The 25438-nt window shown below is 32.0% G+C and overlaps 1 protein-coding gene across 1 annotated transcript in view; it reads right to left on the reverse strand.

Moving 5' to 3' along the window:
* The window catches only part of LOC146534083 (uncharacterized), a 178197-nt gene that overhangs the window by 151412 nt on the left and 1347 nt on the right, over positions 1-25438 (reverse strand). Inside the window, exons 2-3 of the mRNA XM_085194413.1 lie at positions 24929-25168; positions 613-654 (exon numbers count right to left, since the gene is read on the reverse strand). Of these exons, the coding sequence (XP_085050539.1) occupies positions 613-654; positions 24929-25112 (226 nt within the window). The 5' untranslated portion in view covers positions 25113-25168. The remainder of the gene's footprint in view (positions 1-612; positions 655-24928; positions 25169-25438) is intronic.

A 25438-nucleotide genomic window follows, 5' to 3' on the forward strand; every position in this document is an offset into this window, starting at 1 on the left:
TAAATTTACTTGTATGTGACATGTGCTTCAGTTTCCGTATTTTTATCATTGTCATGCTGTTCAGAGGCCATTGTGTCGGTGTGGGAACACAGAATCTCTCTCTGTGTCTCTCTTTGAGGGAGGAATTATTTAAATTTTCCCACTTTGGTTAAGTTTCACTACAGAATTCGCTTTATCTCGAATTCGGGCGGAAAGTGAAAATCGGAATACTCTTTTTCTATTCTGCCATATGTGTAAAAAAAATCGTTTCGTCGTAACTAAGCCATAACTGAATGTGTGTGATGGTAGTTTATTCAAACACTACGCATCTTAATATTTAGCTTTAGCATATAAATAAAATGTGAGTGGAGATGTAACAGTGGAGTCAATCTACCAGCGAACATCATCTTTCTGTTTATCTTTGTTATCTCACAATTAGAAAATGTACCTATAGAAAAAAATATATTTCCTGTAATATTCTCAAATCATTTGTACTCATCATTAATTTGGGGTGAAATATACAGTAGAAGACGTTGCATATATAATATTTTTGTCAATCTTTTAATAATACAACTATAGTTAATAGTATAATTTTCATAAAAAAAGTGTTTATAATAATTAACAGTCACTCACCGTTACTAGGAGCGAAGGTGAAGTTGTCGCGCTGTGCGTTTCCTGAAACAAAACATATAATATTATATTATATAAATAAGTCTCTCTTAACTTAAACATAATTTTCTTTTCAATTTACGATCGTAGCATAGGATGTTCTTACGGCAATACAACTTGTATATTGTCAGTCAGTTACTTTCATACACTCATGATATAGCTGGTAGACGTTTAAATTGTATTTTTATTAAGGAACAGATAAGTTATTCTATTGTTTTTTTTTTCATACAAACGTGTTGAATGAAGGGAATTCAATGCCACAAAAATGCCGCAGTGTTTTTATATTTTTCAATATAGGACCTGCATTTCGAAAACACAACAAATGTTATATCTAAATATATAATAATTGATACTTATTTACATTTTAGAAACATTCATTATAATATATTTCTTATAATAGGAAATACACTTTTTCTGTTCTGCTACAGCGGAGGACGCCGATTCCATACCCGCATGAAACCAATTCTGCTTAATACGTAGCTTATTATTGGCACCCATATCCTATTCCAGTAAGTTCAGTACAGGCCAAAAAAAGTTGCTCGAACCTTGTCAATTATGCCCATAAATAGTAATATAATGGAATATTAATGCTTAAAGAATTTAAAATAAACTACTTACCTCATTCTTCAAAATATTTATTAATATTTAGAAAATATATATAAAATATTAATATTACTATACGCATGTCTCATATATAAAATAGAAAATACTTGCCTCTTGTTAACAACTCCAATAATTTACTCGAGAAATGAAACTCTGGTGTAAACATTCTTATCATCGCTTTCTGTACTAATTTATTATGTCATAATAAATTTCACTTTTCAGTTTATTTACACTTTATTTTAACACATATATATACTATAATTAAAAACAATTATAATATTACAGTTATTTTTTAATTAAAATATTAACGAAAAATATATTACACAATTCACTTTAATGTTTCAATTATACGTCACAGCCTATAAATAATTTAACAGATAATGTCACTTTTTTTTTTAAATTACATTGAAACTTTTTTCTATTTTTTTTTATAAATTCGTCTGTAATTTTAGTGTAATACAATGTAACATATTAGTTTCTGAACGGAACGGCAGCGTTTAATTATGCCGTCCCGATTCATTAGTGCAGAGATCAGGGACGGATGCCCGATGGATTTGACGTATACAATAGTCGATTCCTATTTTGTTTTTAAATATTTATTGTACGTATTTTGATAATATTATTATTAATTTTAAAATAATATTTAAATTATGGCTTGTTGGCCTTTTTGTTTTGGTTTGGTTGTTAATATAATTTCTATTTTTTTATTTATATTGACATTAATTAAACAAATATTTTTAAAGCAATTCTCTATTTATTATCGTACGGGTATATTCAAATGTTTAACTAACTAACCATGATAGACCTGTCGCATAGAAACAACATAACAGAATGTCTCAAGCATATTCCATAAATTATTCATTCCAAATAATTGAGCTATCAAGCGCGTAGTACGTTAATACAAATGCAGGTAAATCGAATGGAATCGAGAGCGGACATATTTTACTATTCGAATACGAATACGAGTACGAATAGACAAGTGAAACAATACAATGCCCACAGTTATTTTAACAGCTAGGGGAAACTATAACTCGCTGGCAGCCATTGAACAGCGCGAACAATCTGCACGTTCCCAGGAAATATTTTAAACATTTTATTTACCGAGTCCGGCCCACTACTTGGCTTCAGAGGTCAGGGTTGCCGACGCTCGTCTTTTGACCTCTGGAATTCCGTCCTTTTCTTTCGCTGTATAAAAAAATATATGCGCCTCGCTCGCACAGGCCGCGACTCATTGTGTGACATACAACCCTATACGTCACTAGTGATGGGCTCTCTCTATCGCGCTTTGTACCGCATATAGCCGTTTCTTACCAACAGGTTATGACATATACCCTTTTGACCTCACGTCTATAGTGCGTCCTCTTTTATCGCGTGGGCCAAGTGTATTTTTGTCCCTCTCACTCGAGAGGCGACCTCTGATGCTAGCCACTTGAATAGATTAGGTGTTTTCGTACTGTGAGCCAATATTCATTGATTGATAGTACTTTGGTATTTTAAATAAAAAAAATATATTTATGCTGTTGAGTTATTACTTCTCGTACCATTGTTGCCTTTACTATGGTTTAGGCAGAAAAAAATATGATTTCCTATAAATTATGAAGGTATGTGGAAGTTTTATATGTGAATAGAAGTTATAAACTAATTTCGCGCCATAATTGCATAGATTTTTTTAGGTTCGCTCTATATCCACGTAGACAGCAAGTTAGGCAGAGGGAACATAATGTTAAAGCACTCCGTTACACATTTTCCGCCGAATTTTGGGAACATTGTGTTGCCGAGTGTTGAGTGGCGGAATTCTACGCCGCGCTATACCTCGATACCAGACAGAAAAAATAAAAATCTTAAAAAATATTTTCTCGAGTGGGAATCGAGTCCACAACCTGTCGTGTGCACGCGCTTATATCTCTGCGCCACGACTGGCCTCAGCTGCTTTTTTTTTGTATAATTAAGTGAAAACGTCAATATATTAGTCCTTTCTAAATTATATTATGCATTACATGTATGCAAAAAGTATGCAAAGCTTAATTTCGTTACATGAAAATGTTTTTTCATATTTGTACAAAAATGTACCAATAGTGATAACAAATTGGTTATGTATTATCAAATACTTATATGTTTTTACTTACGATTACATAGGTATATGTCTTTCCTAAGGAGAAATTAGCTGCGAAAATAATATAATCATATCTTAATAGCTTTACAATTTTCAGGTGACTTAAAAAATGCATTTTTTTTGTCATAAGGTAAATTATATGTCTAAAACACGACAAGCTAAGAGCGAAGAGCAAAGTTACTATATTTTAATATAAGTTATTTTTATTGAGAAATTTTTCTCCGCGTGAGTATGGAAAAGCCGTAGAAAGAAATAGAAAAGACGTAAAATATAGTTTAGAATACATAGTACATTACACGTCCCAGTTACAGTAAAGAGTTGAACAAATTAAAGTATAAAGTAAAACGGCGCACGCGCACGCGCACGCGCACATACGCGTGTCGCCTCGTAACTTTTTCTAGCGCTGACCTGCGGCTATCGAGAGCACCGACCACTGCTTTTACATTGAGTTACGAATATTATTAGATATTATTACATATATAAATATATATTTTATTTTATACCTTCTTCACCCTTAGGGATGAAACTCAACGCCGCTATATGTCTTGTTACGAGGATGGGCAATAAAAATAATTCAATCCCTCGAGTGTGAATCTAGCATGTAACATCTCAAAAAAATATATTTTAAATTCATTAAATTTTTAAACAACAACGTAAAATGCTATATATTAATATTTTACCACCTTGTAGTAGCATTACATCTAATAACAGAAAAGCCACCTCCACAGCGGTTCAAGTAGCTCCCGAAGAAGAAAGCGCGATGGTCGGCGTCGGCGCGTGCGCACCGTGTTTTTGCCGCGATGAATATTTATCGCTCGCTCTTGCCATTAGCCGGTGTTCTTCCCCGCTCATCCTGATCGAGATATCTTTTTCTAACCAAGAAATAGTATTGGCATTCCATTTGTTGTGGAGGTAATAAATAAATCACTTTGTACCTACGTATGTGCTTTTTGTTTTCACGCGTTTCCTTTATTTTATAGGGCATAAGCTTAGTGAACTTTACTATGTTTTCTACCATTCAATTATTTTAGAGATTTGTGTAAGTAATTTTTGGAACTTAACGCAGCATTTCATTATTAGAGATTAGTAACTACTACATATATGAGAAATGTTGATTTTGCGCTGAATCAATTTTAAGCACCAATACATGTATTTTGTGTATAAAACAATAATATTATTTTATCTTTGAACTAAAAACAAAAACGAATTACATATTTAACATATTCGACACTTTAAGGAAATGTCATATTTCAATCACAGATATAAATATAATAGTTATTTTATTAAAAAGTAAATATTACCATAGTGGTACGTGGTATGATCCTCGACCAACTTAGAACATACGGACTATAGTTGATGAGTATAAAATTGATTCATCTTTAATACTGGATGATTTGCGGCTGTTTCGAAAATACTTCACATTTTAGCAGTTCCTGCCTAAGTGTTTATAATTTCTTTAACGTTTACATGTGCTTAACAGTTACTAACTGTACAAGGTGATAGTGGGTTCAAATTGCACTTAGAACAACCTTTATGTATCGTGACGTAGGGTACTTCCATTTGCAATTGTTTTGTTACCTTCTTGCTATATCCAATACGTAACAGGCTAGGCAAAGAAAACTTTGAAACCTAGTATTAAGATACTCCGTTCCCATTAAGACACTTCTGTTCCCTACTTTTCGCAGAAAATAAGAAAGAAGAAATATAAATATTAAATATTTCATTCCCACGAGTGGGAATCGAACCCACAGTCACACGCTTGGGCCCCTGCGCCACGGCGGTTTCAATTAAACCCCTATAATTTATAAAACTATGTTGACATGTACATAAACGTTCAAAAAAACGAGAACATTAAAATTATAAAACTATAAAAGCAAAAAGTAAAATCCTTCTGTATTCACCTTAATGATACAGTATGCGCATGGAGCGGCAATCATGTTTTTCTCTTACCATCATATTAATGTTTGGCTCGTGCCAATTATTACTTAGTACTTTCTTACTTTACCCCTCAATGGTATAAAAATTAATAGTATTTACGACCTTATAGCTTAAAAAATAAAGTGTATTTAGCTTTGAAGTATTTTCTATATCTAAGGCAACTTGTAGGTTTTGATGTAGAGCCAAGTTTTTGCTAGGTATCCGGTGAAGCTAATAATTACGGACTTCGCTTGGGCTTGGTGCGATGGGTGTTTCCGCTCTCTTTTTTACTGCTGATTTCCCGCTACAGAAGTCAATGTGTCAGTTTCACTGTTCTAGGAGCGCTAATTTTCTGTTATATTTCTCTGTCAAATGCACTAATAATTGTTGTGAAGCAAGTAGTGTCTAGTATTTGTTATTTGTTATTTGAATGTTGATACTTTTAAATGTTTTTTTTTTATTTTATTTAATTGACACAATATTATAGAGATGAGTTATTTTTTTCCATTTAAGAGATTGCAAAAACTGACCAGATCCTTTACTAAGAGAAAATTCTTAAATATTCATTTATTTTTTAGAATTTGTTATTATAGCTGCAACAGAAATACATAATCTGTGAAAATTTCTACTGTCTATCATTTTTCAACAGATGATAAACAGACTGACAAACAAATAGACAGACGGACGGGCAGCCTAATTTTAGTTATAGGGCCCCGTTTTACCCCTTGGGAACGAAATCCTAATGTCAAGAGAATAAATTATAAAAGGTAAAACAGAATAACGGAGAAATTAGCTACAATAGTACCTACATATATTTTATGAAAAGCATTATATAATGAAAATTTTATAATATTATTGAAAAGTAACAATATTGTCCCCACATACAATTTACGTTCAACCCGCTTGTCTCTATCTTTGGGCAGTCGACCATACCTCGTCGTAGCCCTATAATCTGGGCAATATAAACCTGTCATTTGACGCCGTGACCACTGACGAGAAATGTCAGGGGACAGAATGGTAATTATGGTACCGTGCCCTATGGTATGTTGAGGTCATGTTAGAATAGAGCTGGTTGCGCCTTGTCCTTATTTATTGAATAATATTAAATTTTGTTTGTGTTTTTGAAATTATTTCATAAAAGTTTTCATGAAAGGAAGTCGATTCTTTACATTTTATCTAAGTAAAACAGGGAAATGAAAATAAAATGAGTCACTTCTCTAGCTGATATCGAATACATACCATAGCACTTACATTTAAACAAACAGTCACGATTTTAAAATATAATTTCAATAATTAATATAAATTAGGAAATCTGTTTCAAAATTCCAACAAACGAACATATAAATTGTTAAAATAAAAATATTTTTTCCTTAATTTTGTTTCTTTTACTTATTACTTAGTTCACCTATTTTATGTTCCCTGTTGATAACAAAAGGAACAAAGTCAACTGACAAATTAGTTCACTAGATACGTACACGCATACATACATTCACATTATATGTTCCCGCCGTACTCGTCATGGGAGAGCGCTCGCGCAGAAGCATAAACCACGACAAAGAATAACAGGTTACCATTGAAGATTTCATAATGACATGATTGGCTTAATTGAGCTATGTGAAACAAAAATGTACTAAGTAACATTTAAATTAATTTGCGACAGTCAGACATTAGTACTTTATAAAAAGTACTAATAAGTTAAAAATATTTAAAATTATGCCAAAATTCTATGTTTTACAAATTTATAATGCTATTAGATATTATATAGTGGTTTTATATATTTCAAATTTAATCATAAGTTTTCTTTTTGTATTGTTTTATCAGATATCACATTTTTCTTCAAGTATTGAATGTATTGTAAGGTATATAATTTTTTCGTGTATCTTTATATTAGCTAACTAGGCCGTATCTGTCAGCATGTTTTTGGCATTTGATATGCATATTATTTTTAGTTGGTGATCATCTTGATTGGAGTAAGCGTTTGCTTCAGCACTCATGACACAAATTTACTGACAAAGATACTAAAAGAATAAAAGTGAAATATAGTAAGCTATTTGGCACTCTTAAGCTTAATAGTACTATCTAATGCCTAATATTTGTAATTATAAAAAACTAACATATTTTAGTTTTTTTACTTATATATTAGACCACCAGTCTCAATGGGACAGCGCATACTTTTAACTATCTCAATAATATGAAATGATAACGATTTAATATTTTTGTGATATACCTACTGATGTTCACAATTGATTTATATCTACGGATAAATTAACAACTTAAAAGTAACGCTTAGGCTCAATCTTCCAATTTTCTTTAAAAAACAATCATAAATTCCCAAACATCTGCTGAGCCATTCAAAATCGCTGGTCCCCTTACCCGTAGACCACTATTAATTTTTCAGTTGAGACAACCTGTATAATTATATATTCTTTTTTATGATTAGTTATAGGTAGTATAGTTCAATATACTAATATATTTCAACATATATTGTAAAATTTTATCTGTATTTTTTTTCTTGCACAATTAAGAAATCTTATACTCAAAGAATACTTTACTTTAAATTTATACAAGCAATAAATTAGCCCCAACGAGAGACTAAAAGGAATCATTCAAATAGAATTAGCAGCGATTCCCAGTGATATATGAACATGTAAATTGTACGGTGATCGCAACAAAGGAGCCGTGAAAGTTCCCAGTGCTCAGCAGAGGGGAACTTTGCTTTGCTTTTTGAAAATAAATGTGGGTTTTATGTAATAGGGACATTTTTGTAAGTGCCGTCTACCAGAGACCGTATTTAAAGTATATCCCCTGAGTGGGCATCGAACTCACAACTATCACGTGTACAATACTCTACCGCAATTCGCCTCGACGGCCTTATTATATATATATATATATATATATCCACTATTATTATCTATATATATGCAATCGAAAGGTCACTCATTCATCTCGAAATCCCAGAAACTACAAGTGCTAGGAATCTCAAATTTTGCATAGGAGTTACTTATAGGACGTAGGTGCTATAAGTAATAAGACGGGAATTTGCAATATTCGACTTCTAACGTAGTTCACGCAGGCGAAGCCGCAGGCGGGCCACTAGTATATATATATATATATATATCCACTTATTACCTTATTATATAGTGAAATACAAATAAACATAATAATATATCACCTTATAACGAACAGAACAGATACGGAAAAAATGAAAGAAAGTGTTTCTCAAAGTTGTAAACATTAACGTTTATGGCATTAGCGTCAATATAAACACAAATCAGGAAATGTAACGTCATATTATCTTTAGCTCCGCCGACATTCCGGAAACACAACATTAATATAGAAAAGTTAATACTTATTACTTACTTCCATGACTTGTCTATGTTACAATATATAACACGTATAAAATTATATAATATATGTATGTGAGACAGTCGTGACGCAGCGGCACAGTTTCTGACTGTAAACACGATGGTTGTGGGTTCAATTTCTACTCGGGGCATAGGTTTTGTAGTTTCCTCGCCTTGCTAAGAAAGCCAACTTCAGTCAGTATGTGTAAATATTACAAACGTATACTTTGGGCGATATATTTACGAAAAATACTAAAAACATGAACATTTGGTGAGGAGATCGATAAACCAAGATTAAAAACTCAGACTCCGGCTTCGGTTTCGATGAAACTGCCTACTAGTTTTCCTCTGCCTATCCTATCTATGCAGGATACAGGCTAAATAATTGGACGGAAAAGTGGTGTAATCTGTATTAATCTACTAATTTGATAGTCAATCTACTCAATGTAATATTATAGTAAATCGGAAAAAAGATAAAAGACTGGCCCTTCTGGTCTTTTCACTCAATTTCAAAACATTACGTGTTTCCTGAACTTAATGTGGCATTTTATTGTACTAGAGCAATAAAATCAATAAACCTAATTTGAAAATAATCAACCCCGATTGGAGACCAAACCAATAACCACCGCTTATATAGTCAGACTATACCACTGTACCACAATGGCTTTAAAAATGACATATGATAGATTTCTATAGAAATTAAATAATATGAAACGGTTATAAAAAAAAACAATAAAAAAATCATATTGTTTCAGAGAGTACGCTGTTATGCCGGTACAGATTGTGCAAACGTAACGTCATTCGAAATAAACGGTGAAAGAAAATTGCTTACGGAACCACTCTCGATAATATTGTGACATACGGACGACTGTCGACATATATATATATATATATATATATATATATATATATATATATATATATATATATATATATACTTTAGAAAATTATGAAAACTACGTTCCAGCTTTTATTTTGTCACACACAACACTGTACAATGTCTCGAAAATTGGCCAAAAATGGAGAAAAGAGTATCATAACACTAAAAAATATATATAGCTGTAAAATCGTAATTCACAATGATAAAAACAATGTAATTATCACAAACTAAATCATAAGTAAAAATCGGTACATATTAACAGTTTTAAAGTAATATTCGCTTCCTCCTCATAAAATATGCCCCGTTACTGTTAAATACGACATTTGCGTATAAAAATTACTTTACAACGTGAGTTACTCTACTAAGCTTTTATTGCTTTGAAAGGCAACTTGTCATCTAATTTATTGCGTGTAATTTCACTTATATTAGCTATTCTTGCGGAAATTAACTAAAAACATAACGTTTTGCAGTTTTATTTTAATGTGAAAATGTGATAAATATAATTTAAAATATTATAACATTTTAATATTTACACATCAAAGGATGAATTTGAAGTTTTAAAAGTTTTAAAGATTTTGATGCGCAAAACTATGAATAAGGAGTTCTAAATCTGTAGTAATTCGTAGATAAGTTAACTCAGACATGTATACATTTTCGCAACGGGATTCGAACCCGCGCCTTTTAGAAATTAACAAAACAAAGCTCTTATTGAACTACGTCGAACTTCTTATTCCCATTTTTTGTCGGTAAAAAGATTTTTTCAAATTTCTGCGGCCCTCTAAATATTTTTTTTGATCTAAAATCTGGATATTGGAACTTTTCAGAGTTTACTACTGACTTGGTTTACACTCATATATAATGTACTTCTTAGAACAGAATAGAAGCGTATTTTTAAGTTAATTTACTATATAATTTCATCTTACAAAAGATACCCATTTATAATCGTCGTAATTTTAATTCCAAAAAGGACGTAAAACTTTTACGTGTGGGGTAAATTTAACAATCCTTATAATCACAATATATTTCATATTGTGGATAAGGATTTCATAAGCTAAATAACCAGCTTTTATGTATAAGCGAATACATTTCATAATTTTCAAACCTGTGAAAGCTTAGCCTAACTGCTTCGATGAAATTTGATCTACGTTTTACAGCACATGTCAATATCTTTATTAATTTATATGCCATTTCTTTTACAATAATATCCCAGAATTTACCTAATCTCTAGTATCTTACGAGGTAAACAGAAATTTATACAAAATCCCTTTTTTTACCTGAAACGTAAACGTAAACTGTAAACATGACGGTTGAAGATTCGATTCCCACTAGGGGAATGAATTATTATTTGTTAATATTTCCATTTCTTCGTTCTGATACCAAGGTAAAACTTGAGTTCCGACACTCAACACGCACATAGAGCTATTACATCTTCTATATATATAAAATCGAAAAGTCACTCACTCATCACGAAATTTCAGAAACTACATGTGCTAGGAATCTCAAATTTTGCATAGGAGTTACTTATAGGACTTAGGTGCTCGCTAAGACGGGAATTTGCAATATTCGATTTCTAAGGGGTTGTTTTTGGGGTTGAAAGTTTGTACGAAACTTCGTTACTACAAATGCTAGGAGTCTCAAATTTTGCAGGGACGTCACTTATAGGACGTAGATACTCATGGAGACAGAAGTTAATAATAACGTCGTTCACCGCGGGCGGGCCGCTAGTATATTATAAAAATAGAATATCACAATACATTTAATATATTTACAGTATGTGACATATTGTTTACAAAATGATATAGGCACTTGCATGTCAACCGTGCACCGGAAGCGCCGGCACTTACCGCCACGGGTCGGTGCGCCTGTCAACCGGCAATCATACAAACAAGATGTTCTTACGCCGCTAATATAATGAAGCCAGTGTACGCATCCGTGTGTTTTGTAAAAATGGCCTATTGTGTTTAGTTTAATCTATAATAGAAAAAGATAGAAAGATAAAAGATGTTTGGTAGACTGATAATGCATATTATATTTTTAAAGGTAATGTCTTTTATCAGTTTTCTAGAGACATGCAAACTAGTTCAACAGGTTTCGATTCTATTTTTAATATTTTTTTATTTCACGCAGTTTCCCGCAAATAACAGGATGGGTAGAGGGAACCTTGTGTGAAGATAAGCGGTTACGCAATTTTCACTCAATTTTCCAAACATTGCGTGTAAACTTCAAAACGCGCTTTGTTAACTAGATCTAAGAAATAATAATATTTTATTACCACGAATGGAAATCTAACTCACAATCGTCGTGCTTATAGGCGCATGCTGTGATGCTGTGCCACAACGACCCCAATATATTTACAATACAGAAGATGTGTAAAATTTTCAAAATAACAAAAACCTCATTAACAGTTATACCAAATTAAAAGCTAATAGCAACATAAAAAAAATACCTAATTGTAATTGCAATGATAAAAAAAAATTAAAAACACTTCACGCCTTATAAAACTCATATTCATTCGCATATTATAAAGATTATTATCATCAAACAAAAAAAATATATAAAAATTATAATAATACAAAAATAGACTCTTTCTATTTCAAAGTAACTCAATTTTGCATAACTAACGTAATTACCTATTGTATATCACTATTAATATTACTATTATTAAACTACATGCTTCTGAACTTAATAAGTTGAACAAAAAAATATGAGCAAAGTCTGCATATGTAGGTTGTATAAAAACGTTGGGATAAGGCTGTGTTCACCCTTTGCGACATTCTACAATTATTATTTTTTTTAATGAAATCTTGGATATTTTATTAAGTGAAATATTACATTATGCTGTAAGTATATAATATGTGTATCGATTAACCAAATTTTCGGTTTGAGGGTGAAAATCATCAAGTAATAGAATCAAAACAATATAACAAATATCTTTTAACATTTCAAAATATTATAATTCGATACTTAAAAAAGGTCTTCAAATGGCTTCGAATTCAGGTGGACCGACCTCAAGAATAAAACAGGAACCCGCTGTCCTCTAGAGGTCGCAGGACCGGACAGCGTGGCGAGCATTAGCGGAGCCCTATCTCCAGCAGTAGACTTTAAAAGGCTGATGGATGGATGACTTAAATAAGAAATAAAAACAAATCTTCCAACCTACATCACACGACAGATTCCAAATCAACACTACACATTCGATAGCATCAAAATAAACGCAACTACAGTCGTAAAGTATGCAGGGAGCTTATTTATCTGACCTAGCAGGCGATACACTCGGCTGACTATATTCCATACCGCAAAGTAAGGTGAAGTGTAATTGGTGGACTGGCACGCGCTAGGCACGCGACTTAGGGCATTTCCGCACTATAAGTTACATTAGATATGCTATTTCGATTATTGAGTGGACATAGTCAGGTTGTGGGTTCGATTCCCGTTCGAAAAGATGAAATATTTAATATTTTATTATTCGGATTGTTTTAATAATAGGGATACGGCGTGAAACTGAATAAGAAATATATGTATGTAATATTTTATGAAGAAAACTATTTAAATTGCACGCATATTGTATAAATTCAATAAAATTAATGATGCCAAAAGCTATGTTAGCTATACAATATAATTGACTACCTTTTATTTACGGCTTTGCCCCTGTGTTCACATGAAAATAAGTAAGAGTTGTGGAATACGACATATTCATTATAACTGCAGATACAGTGGGTTTCATCGAAACTACTAAAATGATATGTTCTCCTAAAACAATATAGCCTAGGAACCTAGTGTTAAGACATTCCGTTCCCATTACGACACTAATGTTCACGACTGTCACTAGAATCTCGAAGAAATAGGCGTTGAGTGCCGGAATTGCCTCGCTCCAGAGCTAGAAAATATTAAATATTTTTTTCCTCGAGTGAGAATCGAGCCCACAACTTGCCATGTTTACAATCACTCACTTGTGCCGTTGCGTAAGGCTTGTCCTCAATAGAAACTTAGAAACTCAATTTCACTCGAATATTAACTCAAAAAAATTGTATAGGCACTAAAGAAATGTTTGATATATTTTTTTGTTTATTAAAATTATGCGTCATTACATTTTATTATTTGTTAAATGTATGGCTTAATAAGGAAAAACTAAGTTTTACGATCCCAAAATTAAAACGAAATTGGCAATTGTGAAATTATAAAACCGTACTCGTAAAAACGTACCGTATGAAACTACTTTACTTCATTTTTATTCAATCTCTCTACAATAAAGTTTGTTATGCTTAATTATAATTTGCTAGTCGGGTCGGTCTAGTATAACAAAGATGCGGGCAATCTTTGTTTGCGTATATTTTATTTATGAGCCGTAGCTTCGGCGGAAAAATGTTAATTCGCGTTTTTTCGCTTTTTAGCAGGGTAAGCAGAGAGAACCATGAAATCTAGTGTTAAGACACTCCGTTCCCATTAAGCCACTTCAATTCTGGCGGCATTGCGTATTGAATTGCGGAACTCATTCAAAAAATAGCTTTAGTATATAAGTATGTAAAATTTCCACGGGAACTATAAATTCTGCTTCTGTCAAGTTTTTTATACTGCCTCTACATGCTGCCCAGTTTTTTCCTTACTAGTTAATATTGATAGCCATCACTCGCATTTGCAATTAACGTAAGAAGTACCGTTTTCACACCGCTTGAAATATGTTATAGAGTTCTCTTTAATTTATATGGAAAGTGCATTCTAAGCTCCATATATGTACTTTGATCGATAATTTCGATTTTCATGATAAAATAACCTAATTTGAAATAAGTTTAATGCAATCTTTTTGTAATCATTAATTTTAGAATTATTTTATTAACAATTTCTCTAGAAATATTATATTATCAGAGTACATTTTTATAATTTTTTATTATATCTAAAGCAACAATCGAAGTAGAACAAAGAAATTAAAACTTTGATTAATATTACGTACTAGGAAGAATATTATGATAATGTATAATATTTCTTGCTATCCTTACTTTACATAGCAGTGCAAAGGTCGTAGTTCCGTCAAATTAACCATTAAGTGGTTTTTTCTTAGGATGTGAGCTCGGCGCGTGCGCATCGTAATGCTTGCTTGCGTTTATGATATATGTATGCTTTGTAGCAACGTAAGTAAAAGACTCATTTTTTTATTTATTTGTATAATTTTTTAAATGTAGTTTTGTTGTATATCATGTTGAGCTTTGAGTTCAAGTTTCACTAGTAATTGCAATTTTTTTTCAGTTTCACGTTGCATCCCGCATGTAGGAAATTAGCCATATGTCCCTAGTGGAAATCGAATCTAGAACCGTCGCGCTTAATGTCATACACTTGTGCCCCCATGCCATGAAGGCCTCAATAAACTTATTAATCTAAGTTAATATTTTAAACCTGAAAAGGTTTTTTATGATTGAACGCAGCAGTAACAGAACGATTGGCAGTCTCAAGAGTCAATAGCTTAAATTAAAATTTATTTTTATATTGCATATTCTATTTATTGAATATAATAAGAATAGAAGAATATAAAGACTATAGTCTTACTACTAGATAGAAATGAAAAATTCCCTTTTCGGTTATCATCACACATTACGGAGATAAATCACTCTGTTTTCACTTATGTTTGAGATATTATGTAGTGGATAGACAATCTAACGTGACACCACAACTGTGTTGTAAAAACGCTGTTTTTACTCATATATAAAAAAAAAATATAATAAAAAATCCTTTTCGCTTTGTATATATATTGCTAAATCAAATACTAGACAAAATTAATATTGATTTTTGTCTGGTCAGCTATAAACAATGTATTCAATTATATCGAAGTACCCTTCACACCAATAATTGGTTAACAATTCCACACTCGCCAATACGAATACCACACGATTTATATTCTTAGGATATTATTAATTAGTTAGAAGTATGTTATTAAATGAGAAGGCGAAAAAAGGAGTGATGGAATAGACAGATGCAAGCTTATGATACGAGTATATAATTCATTTTCCACTTTACTTTCATTTTAATGAATATATACATATACATTTGTTAGGTCATCGTGGCCCGGTAGCACAAGGCTGCGATTGTCATCGTGATGGTTGTGGGTTCAATTCCAACACACACACACACACACACACACACACACACACACACACACACACACATATTCACACTTTGTCTACATGAGGGAATCGAATTCGCAAAATACAGGACGAATTTCGTTGCTTGTACTAATGTCTTCAACAAAACTGCATCAGAACTATTCCTAGTTTAAATTAAAATATGGCCTCCGTACTTGTAGTTGTAACAAAATATAAATCAATGTGATAGTATTAAAACTGATGATTTACTATTGTTATATTATATTTCTAACTTTGTCGATTGCCAAGTTCTGTTTTAATATATAGAAAATATAAGTACATAATTATACTCGACCTTTTGTTATTCTTGTAGAGTAATATCATGTAAAACTGATTATAGAATTATATATTTTTTTGGATACAGTGTAGCATCCCGCATGTAGCTGGGTAGGTATAGGGAGCCTATTCGCCGAATTCTGAAGGCATAAAATCATTGTTCTGAACGGAAATCGAACCCAAAGCAATCTGTAGTTAGACGTCAATCAGTTATTGTTATAAGTTATAAGATTTTTTGTTATAAAATAATTTATTATTATAATGAAATTTCTTTATAATTAATGTAAACGTATATATTTAAATGAGATTACCAAACCACTATCATTTACCCCATTAAAGAACTGAACCTGTAACAAAATACCAATTAATTAAAATCTACACGCATGAACAAGAAAGTCGCATTAACAAACTCAGCTAACATAAACTAACATAGGCTTATTAAGGTAAACGTAGTACGCTGGCCACTCGTTACATAGAATAGAAGTAAATAATTAGGGCGAACGTTCACTAGACAAATTGATTTTGTTCTTGTGTGGAATTCATTTTAATATAAAAAATTAATAACTTATTTAGTTTAATAAAATAAACTCCCACTAACTCCCATCCAGGGGCAATTTTAATTTTGATTTCTTCGCTCTGATAAGAAAGAAAAACGCGGCTTTGAATTTCATCACTCAATAGGCAACGTCTTAAAAATAAGACGGAGAGCATCCTTGTCTCATTAAGTTATCTCTGCATACCCTCCTAAAAGCGGAATATAGTGTGTATAGTACCTTAAAAATGTATTTCATTTATCGATACTAAGCTCAGCTATCAGAGATATCTCAGAGCTTATTCTATCTAGTTTGAGAATTTCAAGAAAATTGAATACCTACTGAGTACGTTATCTTAATAATAATCACCGCTTGTAAGGTAACTTTCAAATGCGATACGAAATATTACACTTTAAAACAAAAAAAGAAAATGACAGAATTTTCCTTATAAATGACGGAAAACTCAAAATTATAAATTATTTATCCATCTATTATATAAGATACAATGTATTCGACATTGTACAAACCGCCTTACCGTGGCCGGACGCGGCAGGTGCTACCGAGGGTTCAACCGGGTTCACGTCCCCTCCCCACAGCATCCGTGCAAACCTGTTCCTCTAATAATATAACGTAGAAATGAAAGATTAATGAGAGCAACCCGCGCACGCCTCTTTCACTTGCTTTTTAGTGATGCTCGTTAATTTGTTAGATAAAATATCTACCGATAGATAATTACTACACTATTGTGTATAAAACATTAAATGTAACATCATTTGAACATTCTCTTTTATTTTTTAAACTTGGATATATTTTTTAATTTTAATTTACCATTTGCTATGCCTCAAGAATATTCTTTAAAATGATGATTGTAACCATCTTCTCTAATTGGTAAAGTTATGAATTTATAAACTTATTGAAATAATAAAGTAAATTTTCTAAATACCAATAATTTCATGTTCTAAATCTATTTTTTACTTTTCCATTTTCTTATAATATAAAAATACAGTAAACAATTGGTAAAGTAATCGATGCAATCTTAGATTTAAAAGGCACATCTCTACACAATTTTGATCTCATAGCAATGAAGACTCGGGTAAAATATAGCCTGTGTTCAAAGCGGTAGCTGATGCTTGATGACGTTCACATTGTCCAAGGAATGCGAGCCAAATTACATAGTTTACTGTAATACACCTATAACCTAACACTACTACATAAATGTAAGTATAATTTAGCATTAAAATTTATTTCGGCGATTCATTTTTAAGTGAAACACATGAAAAAATCGCTCGCTTCTTAAAAAAAATATTTATTTTACAGTATAAATATCTCCTTAGTCAAATTAAACAATATACACACTACTTCACAACCACAAATAAATTAAATAATGCAAGTTTTGGACTGGGGAGCATTTTAGTCCATAATCATAGGACTAAAAGGAAACAAAACAGCGGTACAATATAGAAAATTATTAAAAATATATAATTTACTCTTATTAAACTAATACATAATTATGCTAAAATTAATTAACGTTAGATAAGGCTTAGAAATATCAGATCAGATTGAAAATAAGAGCATCACGCAATTGATATACTGGCGGTCAAATTAAAGTTATTAATATTTATGCAAGTATGAGGTTAGTCCGAGTGCAGAGGCAAAAAGTGTGACTGTAAACACGACAGGCTGTGGGCTTGGATTCCACTCAAGGAAAATATTTTAATATTCTCATTTCGTCGCTCTGGTGACAGGACAAAACGCGGCGTTGAGTTCCGCAATTCAATAAGCAGTGCCTCCAGAATTCGGCGGAAATTAGGGCGGAAACGGAAAAAAAGGAAAAGTCTTAGTGTCTTACCACCAGGATCCCAGTTTCCCTCTACCTACACTGCTATGTGCCGGATAAAGCGTGATGCTTAAAGAAATACAAGTACACGCAAGAACTGACCGCCACCGTCATTTCTAAAGGCAACTTAACATATAATTAATATTATTTCACATCTAAAAAAATAGATCAAACTAGTCTTAAAGATATTAGCAGTCATACTACTGTAACTAAAGTGTATATCTAAATAGGCAAAAACGCGAACAGCCCACAGTGCGCAAAACCCCAGCTAGTACGGCAAAAACGAAGAGATGCACACGACCGCGCATGCGGTACTTGCGGATGAACGGAATGCGGGAGTTTATCAGATTTTTTCTTATGATTTGAACTTTTTCCAATATTTTGTATTTTATTCTTGCTATCTGATATTTCTTAACGTGTTAGCTGAGACTACTACTATTACTTACTTGCATTTTTCCAAACATAAAAATTTAACATTTTGCAGATAATAATTGTTGATTTAAAAATGATTTTAAAAAAAATTAAGTATTTTTCTCCAGTTACGAAAGAAAAACCTTTATTAGAAAAATTATAAAAAAATTGAACGTATCGCATCTCTAGGATTCTTAATTCATGTCGTGCTCTGCTATCTAAAAAAAAGGATTTGTAAATAAATTTCACTTATTTTTGGTTAAAATTATTCGCCAGTTTATTTAAACAAAATACAAAATTACACTTTTAAATATTTTTTATTAAGTAATGAAACAGATTCTTACATTTAATAATAAAAAATATCATAATAATATACGCTTAAACTATGTCTAACACCATTAATCAATTAAAACCAGTGGGCGTTGCATCTCATCGCGAAGTGAACACAAAGGGGCACAACGCTCTATTGTGCGATACAATTTCGTTTATCAGATTCCGTGTGATATGTGTGTATAACTAATTATGCAACGGTCACGGTTTTATATTTTAACATTTATCTTCTTTTTCTTTTTCTACGACGGTTGTGGGATCGATTCCCATTAGGGGGAATGAATTATTTTCATTTTCTAGCTCTGGTAACTAGAAAAGCACGCCATTAAGTTACTAGCAATATGTTGAAAATTGGGCGGAAAATTGCGCTGCTTTTATATGCGAGATAGAGATACGAGAGGATCGGAGGATTTTTCCACGTAAACAAAGTAGCAATATAGTCGTTAATATATTTTAAAACTTCGCATAAGCACACACAACTTATATAAAAAACAACCAAATAGACAAAGCCAAACTATTTCTCTAGTATATACTGTATACAAAGTAAAAGCCCCCATCAATATAAATATAAAGCATTGCACATAAAACAATCTCATCGGAGGTCCACAACGAATAATTACATTAGTTTTATAAGCGTACTGTGCTGATTCACAAGAGTAACTCTTATTATATCGTAAACGGACGCGTGCCTAGGCCCACTATTAATTACGAACGCTTTCTCAAACTCAACGTTATTATATTTTATTGTTAACTGTTGTATAGTAAAACTGGTATATTTATTTATCTACAAATGCAACCTTTTTTTTTCTGCATAAATTATTAATATTTTTGAACTAAGTTAGCCAAGAATCTATACGTTTGCTTGTTTAAATTTGCTTAATTTATCATATATTTATGTCTACTTAAAAAAAATAGTTTGATCAAACTGAAATATTCTTCAGAAAATATTGGTAAATTGGGTACTTATCACATTAGACAGAAATTCCGCCGAATAACTGACAATAACAGTATTCATTTTTATACATTACAACAGAAAATGTAGAACTTTCTCTTATAACCATGACAATATTAGATATACATTATTCTTAAATGAAATAGTTATTATCTTATTACGGTAGAATGAAACGACTAGGAAGAAATAAAAGTTAATTATTTTAAGCTTTTAACAAATAATTACTGAATGCAATACTTCAATGTTAAATTATATTTTGTCACTGGACTATCTTTTATAAAATATTTCATCTTTATTTGGATATTTAAGACACAAACTTTCAAAAAAACACACACACATAAATTTTTTGCAAATAAGTTAAGTAATTAGTCTAGTAATATACTAAAGAAAATGCAAATAAACGAAATTCATCTAAAACATTGCTATAAATGTTTTAGTAAAACGACCCCCGTAACCGGAGCAAGGTCCACCGTCCAGTGGAAATGAGGGGAGGATCGATCATTATAACATATCTAGCGCGCTAACGGCGCACGCGCACGCGACCTCCTTCAAAGAATAAAATATTGATATATCTTTTGTATTTCTATTTAAATAATATTTCTATTCCTATAAGCTTATTGGGATGGGATTCCACAGCAAAATCCTCTCCTCCTATTCCTCAGGTTATACACATAATAATATTAGCAACAATTAGATATTGAAAGTTATATAAAACTCGTACTGCTAATTTGAACTCCTACTGCTATGTCTTAACATTTCAAATAATAAATGAAAGTTTTATAACAATTGATAAATCTATATTTTTTAATTATAAAATACAAATCATTGCCGGAATCATTAGATATAATAACCAAGGTGAGGTTGATGAGGTCATTGATATGAAGACTAAATAAAGAATGCTTCTTATCTAACAAAGGAAATCTTGTGATAATAAACAAAATACGATAAGTAATTCAAAATAAGAAGATAATAGTTAACTTGGGCAAGAGTTTAGTGTTTAAATATTTAAAGCTTGATTCAATAAAATATAGAAAGTGAAAAAAGTGCGGCGTTAAGTTCTGCCACTCAACACGCAATGTCTCGAAAATTGGGCAGAAAATGGGGTACGAAGTGTCTTAATACGTCCTAAGTCTAGGTTCCCCCTATTTAACATGTTACATGTGGGATATGATGTGCTATCAAAAAATAATAGTCATTCTGAGCTTCCAAAAAATTTGTATAATCTGTACTACGGAAGTGACAGTTTTTAAATTTAAAAAAAAAACAAAAATATAATTATATATAGTCGGCAACGTAGCAACCCTCCTACTCTTTGACGCCATTACCTACACCTCATAGATTGCTCCATGTTCGAAGATCTATAGATCACTGCGCTTGCTCTCGATACTTATTGCGAATAGAAATTAACACCATCTTAACGATCGAGCTAAATTCTACCTTATTACTTGATAATAAAGTCGAAGTTCAAGAGAAATCAAGAATGAAATCGCATTTTTACAAGAAAATGCAATGGTCGTAGTTGACGTCTAATTGGACTTTCGTGAATGGTGAGTTTTGAAAGTATTTTTTTTATATTTAAGTATTTAATTATTAATAACTTACAGGACATGTATAGTAGGACACGTTCACTCATTTTTTTTTAATTTCTGTATGATTTTTTCTTACATTTTAGTATTAAGGACGATATACATATCGTTAGGTAATTAATAATTATAAACTACGAATTTAACTATGTTTACCTACTTCTGCCTACCCTGCCTAAAAGTTATATATTTATAATTAAAATTGCCTCCCATATCCACATTGAGTTCTGACTCCTAAAAGCCAACAATATCTCAAAAAAGAAAAAACATCTATAATTATGTCTCTTCTAACTTAATACCTCTAACCTCTAAAAATGTGGAAATCGATAAAAAATAAAAAAGAAATACTTAGCATTTCAAATACAGAAGCTCTTAATCTAAAAACCCATACACAAATGCACATAATGCCAAGTAAAACATTCCTCTATACCAACGTGCTTGCTCTACAAAAGGACAACTCCTGCACCGTATTTCTGCGTCGCCGTATAAATTGCAGTCAGTGATTAACGCTATCGTCGGAAGTACGGGCCGACAACGATTTATTCGTTAATTAGCTAATTCACCTTATCCTTTAATTGAAGGGTCGATAAAGACGTTTTGCGGACCAAAAATTATAATTTTAACCCCGATGGTCGGCGTGGACGCGAGTTTTCGTTTACCAGAGATTTAATTAAGATTGTAATTCAACAAACGTACACGCAGGTCGAAGTGGCGATACTTTTTAGGTTAACATCAATTACCTTGATTTATTAAATTTTTTATGTTTATTCAATTTTCTCGATTTGTAAGGTAAAAACAGATTGATATATTATTTTGTTGTCTACTTTTTCTCCGTTATTAAAAATATAGTGACTACTATATATGATCACCACTATATATATGTATATTAATCTTGTATTAGCCATAGTCTATTGTACGGTCTATAACATTTGACTATAAACGCGACAATTGTAGGTTCTGTTCCTCATTTAGGGCAATAATATATTTTAGTTTGCCTTCTCTGATAAGTAAATAAAGTGTCTTAACACGTAGTTTTTAGACTTTCAATACGAGATATGAAATAGCAAAATACCCCTAGGCCGTTGTCTCAATTTTAATATAAAAAGCCATAATTATTTTCTTTAAAAGAAATAGGAAATGTATCAAGAATATATTAGTTTTGGTGTAATGTTTGGTGTTTGGTTCATAATAATGAAGAATTTGCCAAACAACAAGCAAACATTTAATTATTATTATTTATACCAAAAATATAATTATCGTTATTTCTTATCACCCAAATAAAATCGAATTACATTCAGGTATATTATGATAAATGGGTCTTATCTTCAAAACTGGCTACAGTTATTTGAGAGCTGGCGAAAGCTCGCCAAAGCTGTAGCTTATTTTATCTAAAGCAATTGCTATAAATGTATTCTTAATTGGTGTATTGAAACAATGAAGGTTATTGTGGAGCAATGTGGACATAGTTACGAGTCAAAGGATCAGTTTTGAGGCCTTCGTGGCGCAGTAGTGCAAGTGTTTAATAAACGCTACGATTGTGAGTTCGATTCCCACTCAAGGGAAAATAATATTTAACATTTTCATTTTCCTCGTTCTGGTGACAAGGCAAGGCGTAGGCAACACGTAGTGTCCCAAAAAATTCGGTGGAAAATGGAGAACGGAGTGTCTTATTACGTTCCATTGGCCTACACTACAAGCGGGATACAGCGTGCTACCAAAAAAAAAAGAAAAAAAAACAAACAATGAAGATTATTGTGTAGCAATCTGGACATAATTACGAATAAAAGATCAGTTATAATTACTGAACAACTAGCAGCCCATAAATCTCCGGTGTAATAGAAAATGTAGCTCCGACCGGAACGAGCGAGTCGCAACCTTTGTGATGTTATCGCTTTTAACATGTAAATTTCTGGGATTTATAAATTTTACATTAATGTACTAGTTTTGTTTGAAGTGTTTACTTTGAAGAAAGTAAATACAATAAACAAATCATCTTCACGCTGTATCCCGCACATAGCAGGGTAGGCATAGGGAACCTAGTATTGAGACACTCTAATCTCTACTTTACGCCAAGAATAGAGTAGAGTAGAAAATGCAAGAAAATAATATTTTGTCAGTTAGTAAGGTAATTCAAAGTTTTCAGATAAGTTACTAGTGGTTTAATATACCCAGAGTATTATAATTTTTTTGTGTTGTTTTTTTTTTCAATCTCACTCTACCCTACGTTAAGGCACTCCGACCCTCACTTTCCGTCGAATTGTAAAGACATTGGTACGGCGAAACTTAACGCCGCACTTTACCCCAACATCATAGCGAAGAAATGAAAATATTAAATATTTTATTTCCTCGACTGGGGATCCTACCCACAATCAGACGCGCTTATAGTCACACACAAGAAACATTTATATGTCGTCGTATTTGGAAGAAGATGCACTTTTATAAAATAATTTCTCTGTAAATAATCGTCTGTACAATTTATCTATAACAAACATTTTCAACACACAAACAATGTATAAATATGTACGAACAATACGGTCAATGAGTCGTGACCACTCTGAAGTTAGCTTAATTAGTAAATATCTGCGCAGTTATGAATTAACTTTTGATTACTTCCCAAAGGGTAACAATACACAAAAGTTCAGCGAAACCTAATTTTCCAACGGCCACAACTCGTCCATCGTACTGTAAAACATAGATTAGCGAGACAAAAGGCACGCGCCGGGTGCGCGCAATTAGCGGCGATTACAATGCGAGCCGAACAACAATAGCGAGATGAAAGATAACACTATCACAGCATCGCGACGTTCCTACTCCGAATTAGTTTGCTTAACCTTTGTACGGAAAGTTAACGACAGTTTTACAGTTTACATGGAAATAACGGTTTAATACAGTAAACTATATCAGGATATATTAGTAAATAACGTTGATGATATTTGTATCAAAAAGCTGTTTTTTTTATGTGTTGTTTTGGGATAGGGAATCCCTGATGTCTAATTAATTATTCCATTTTTTTGGCACATGGAAAGATTTTTATGATATTTATTTTTATTTTTAAGATCCGTTTAGTGATGTAAATCAATATGTGTGGTATTAATCTCGTCATATCAGGCCACTAAAATATTTTAAATGGCAGCAATGAGCGATTGATCCCGCACATAATAGGAACCTGGAAATTTAGTGTTGAAACACTTCCATTATCCATTTTTTACCGAATTATAGAAGCCCTGCGTTTAGTGGAGGGCAGGAAATGAAAATATTAAAATTTCACTCCCCTAAATGGTAATCCAAACCTCATCCTCTATTTCTAAAACTATTTAATTTTTTTATACAATTTTTTTTTTATTATGAAAAGATTAAACATTATTCCTACCTTTCATTTTACTCTGGCAATGCAGCTGGTCGATGATACTCGTCAGCCTGTTTTCCCTCTGAGAGTTCTTGGTGTCATCACATTCTTCTCTCACTTCACTTTTTATCATATCACTATCACCATCAGTGCCCTCTATTATCACTAAATTACGCTCTTCTGGATGTTTCGTCATTGTTTCTGACATTGTTATTGACTGTTCTAATTTAATTTTCAAATGATACCAAATATTGTATAGGTAGCCTATAATTTAAATACCTAGTTAAAATGAAATGTTCAATAGATAAAATATTTGCTAAGAAACGTCTAAAATTTTCACGTAGCGGAACACGAACCTACACCTTATGGAAGCCTCACCGTCCAAGAAATGCGGGAATGAGTTTCGAAACGATAGAATTTTCGAAACGTTTAAAAAAGTCCAAACAAGTATTTCTCTACGTAGTAGACTCATACTTATCTACAAACAGAAGAACAGAAGCTAGACATTGTAACTTTTTACCTACATGTCTAATG

The sequence above is a fragment of the Heliconius melpomene genome, chromosome 12 (genome assembly GCF_056956725.1).
Source record: "Heliconius melpomene rosina isolate 202511_hmr_F chromosome 12, ASM5695672v1, whole genome shotgun sequence".
NCBI lineage: Eukaryota > Metazoa > Arthropoda > Insecta > Lepidoptera > Nymphalidae > Heliconius > Heliconius melpomene.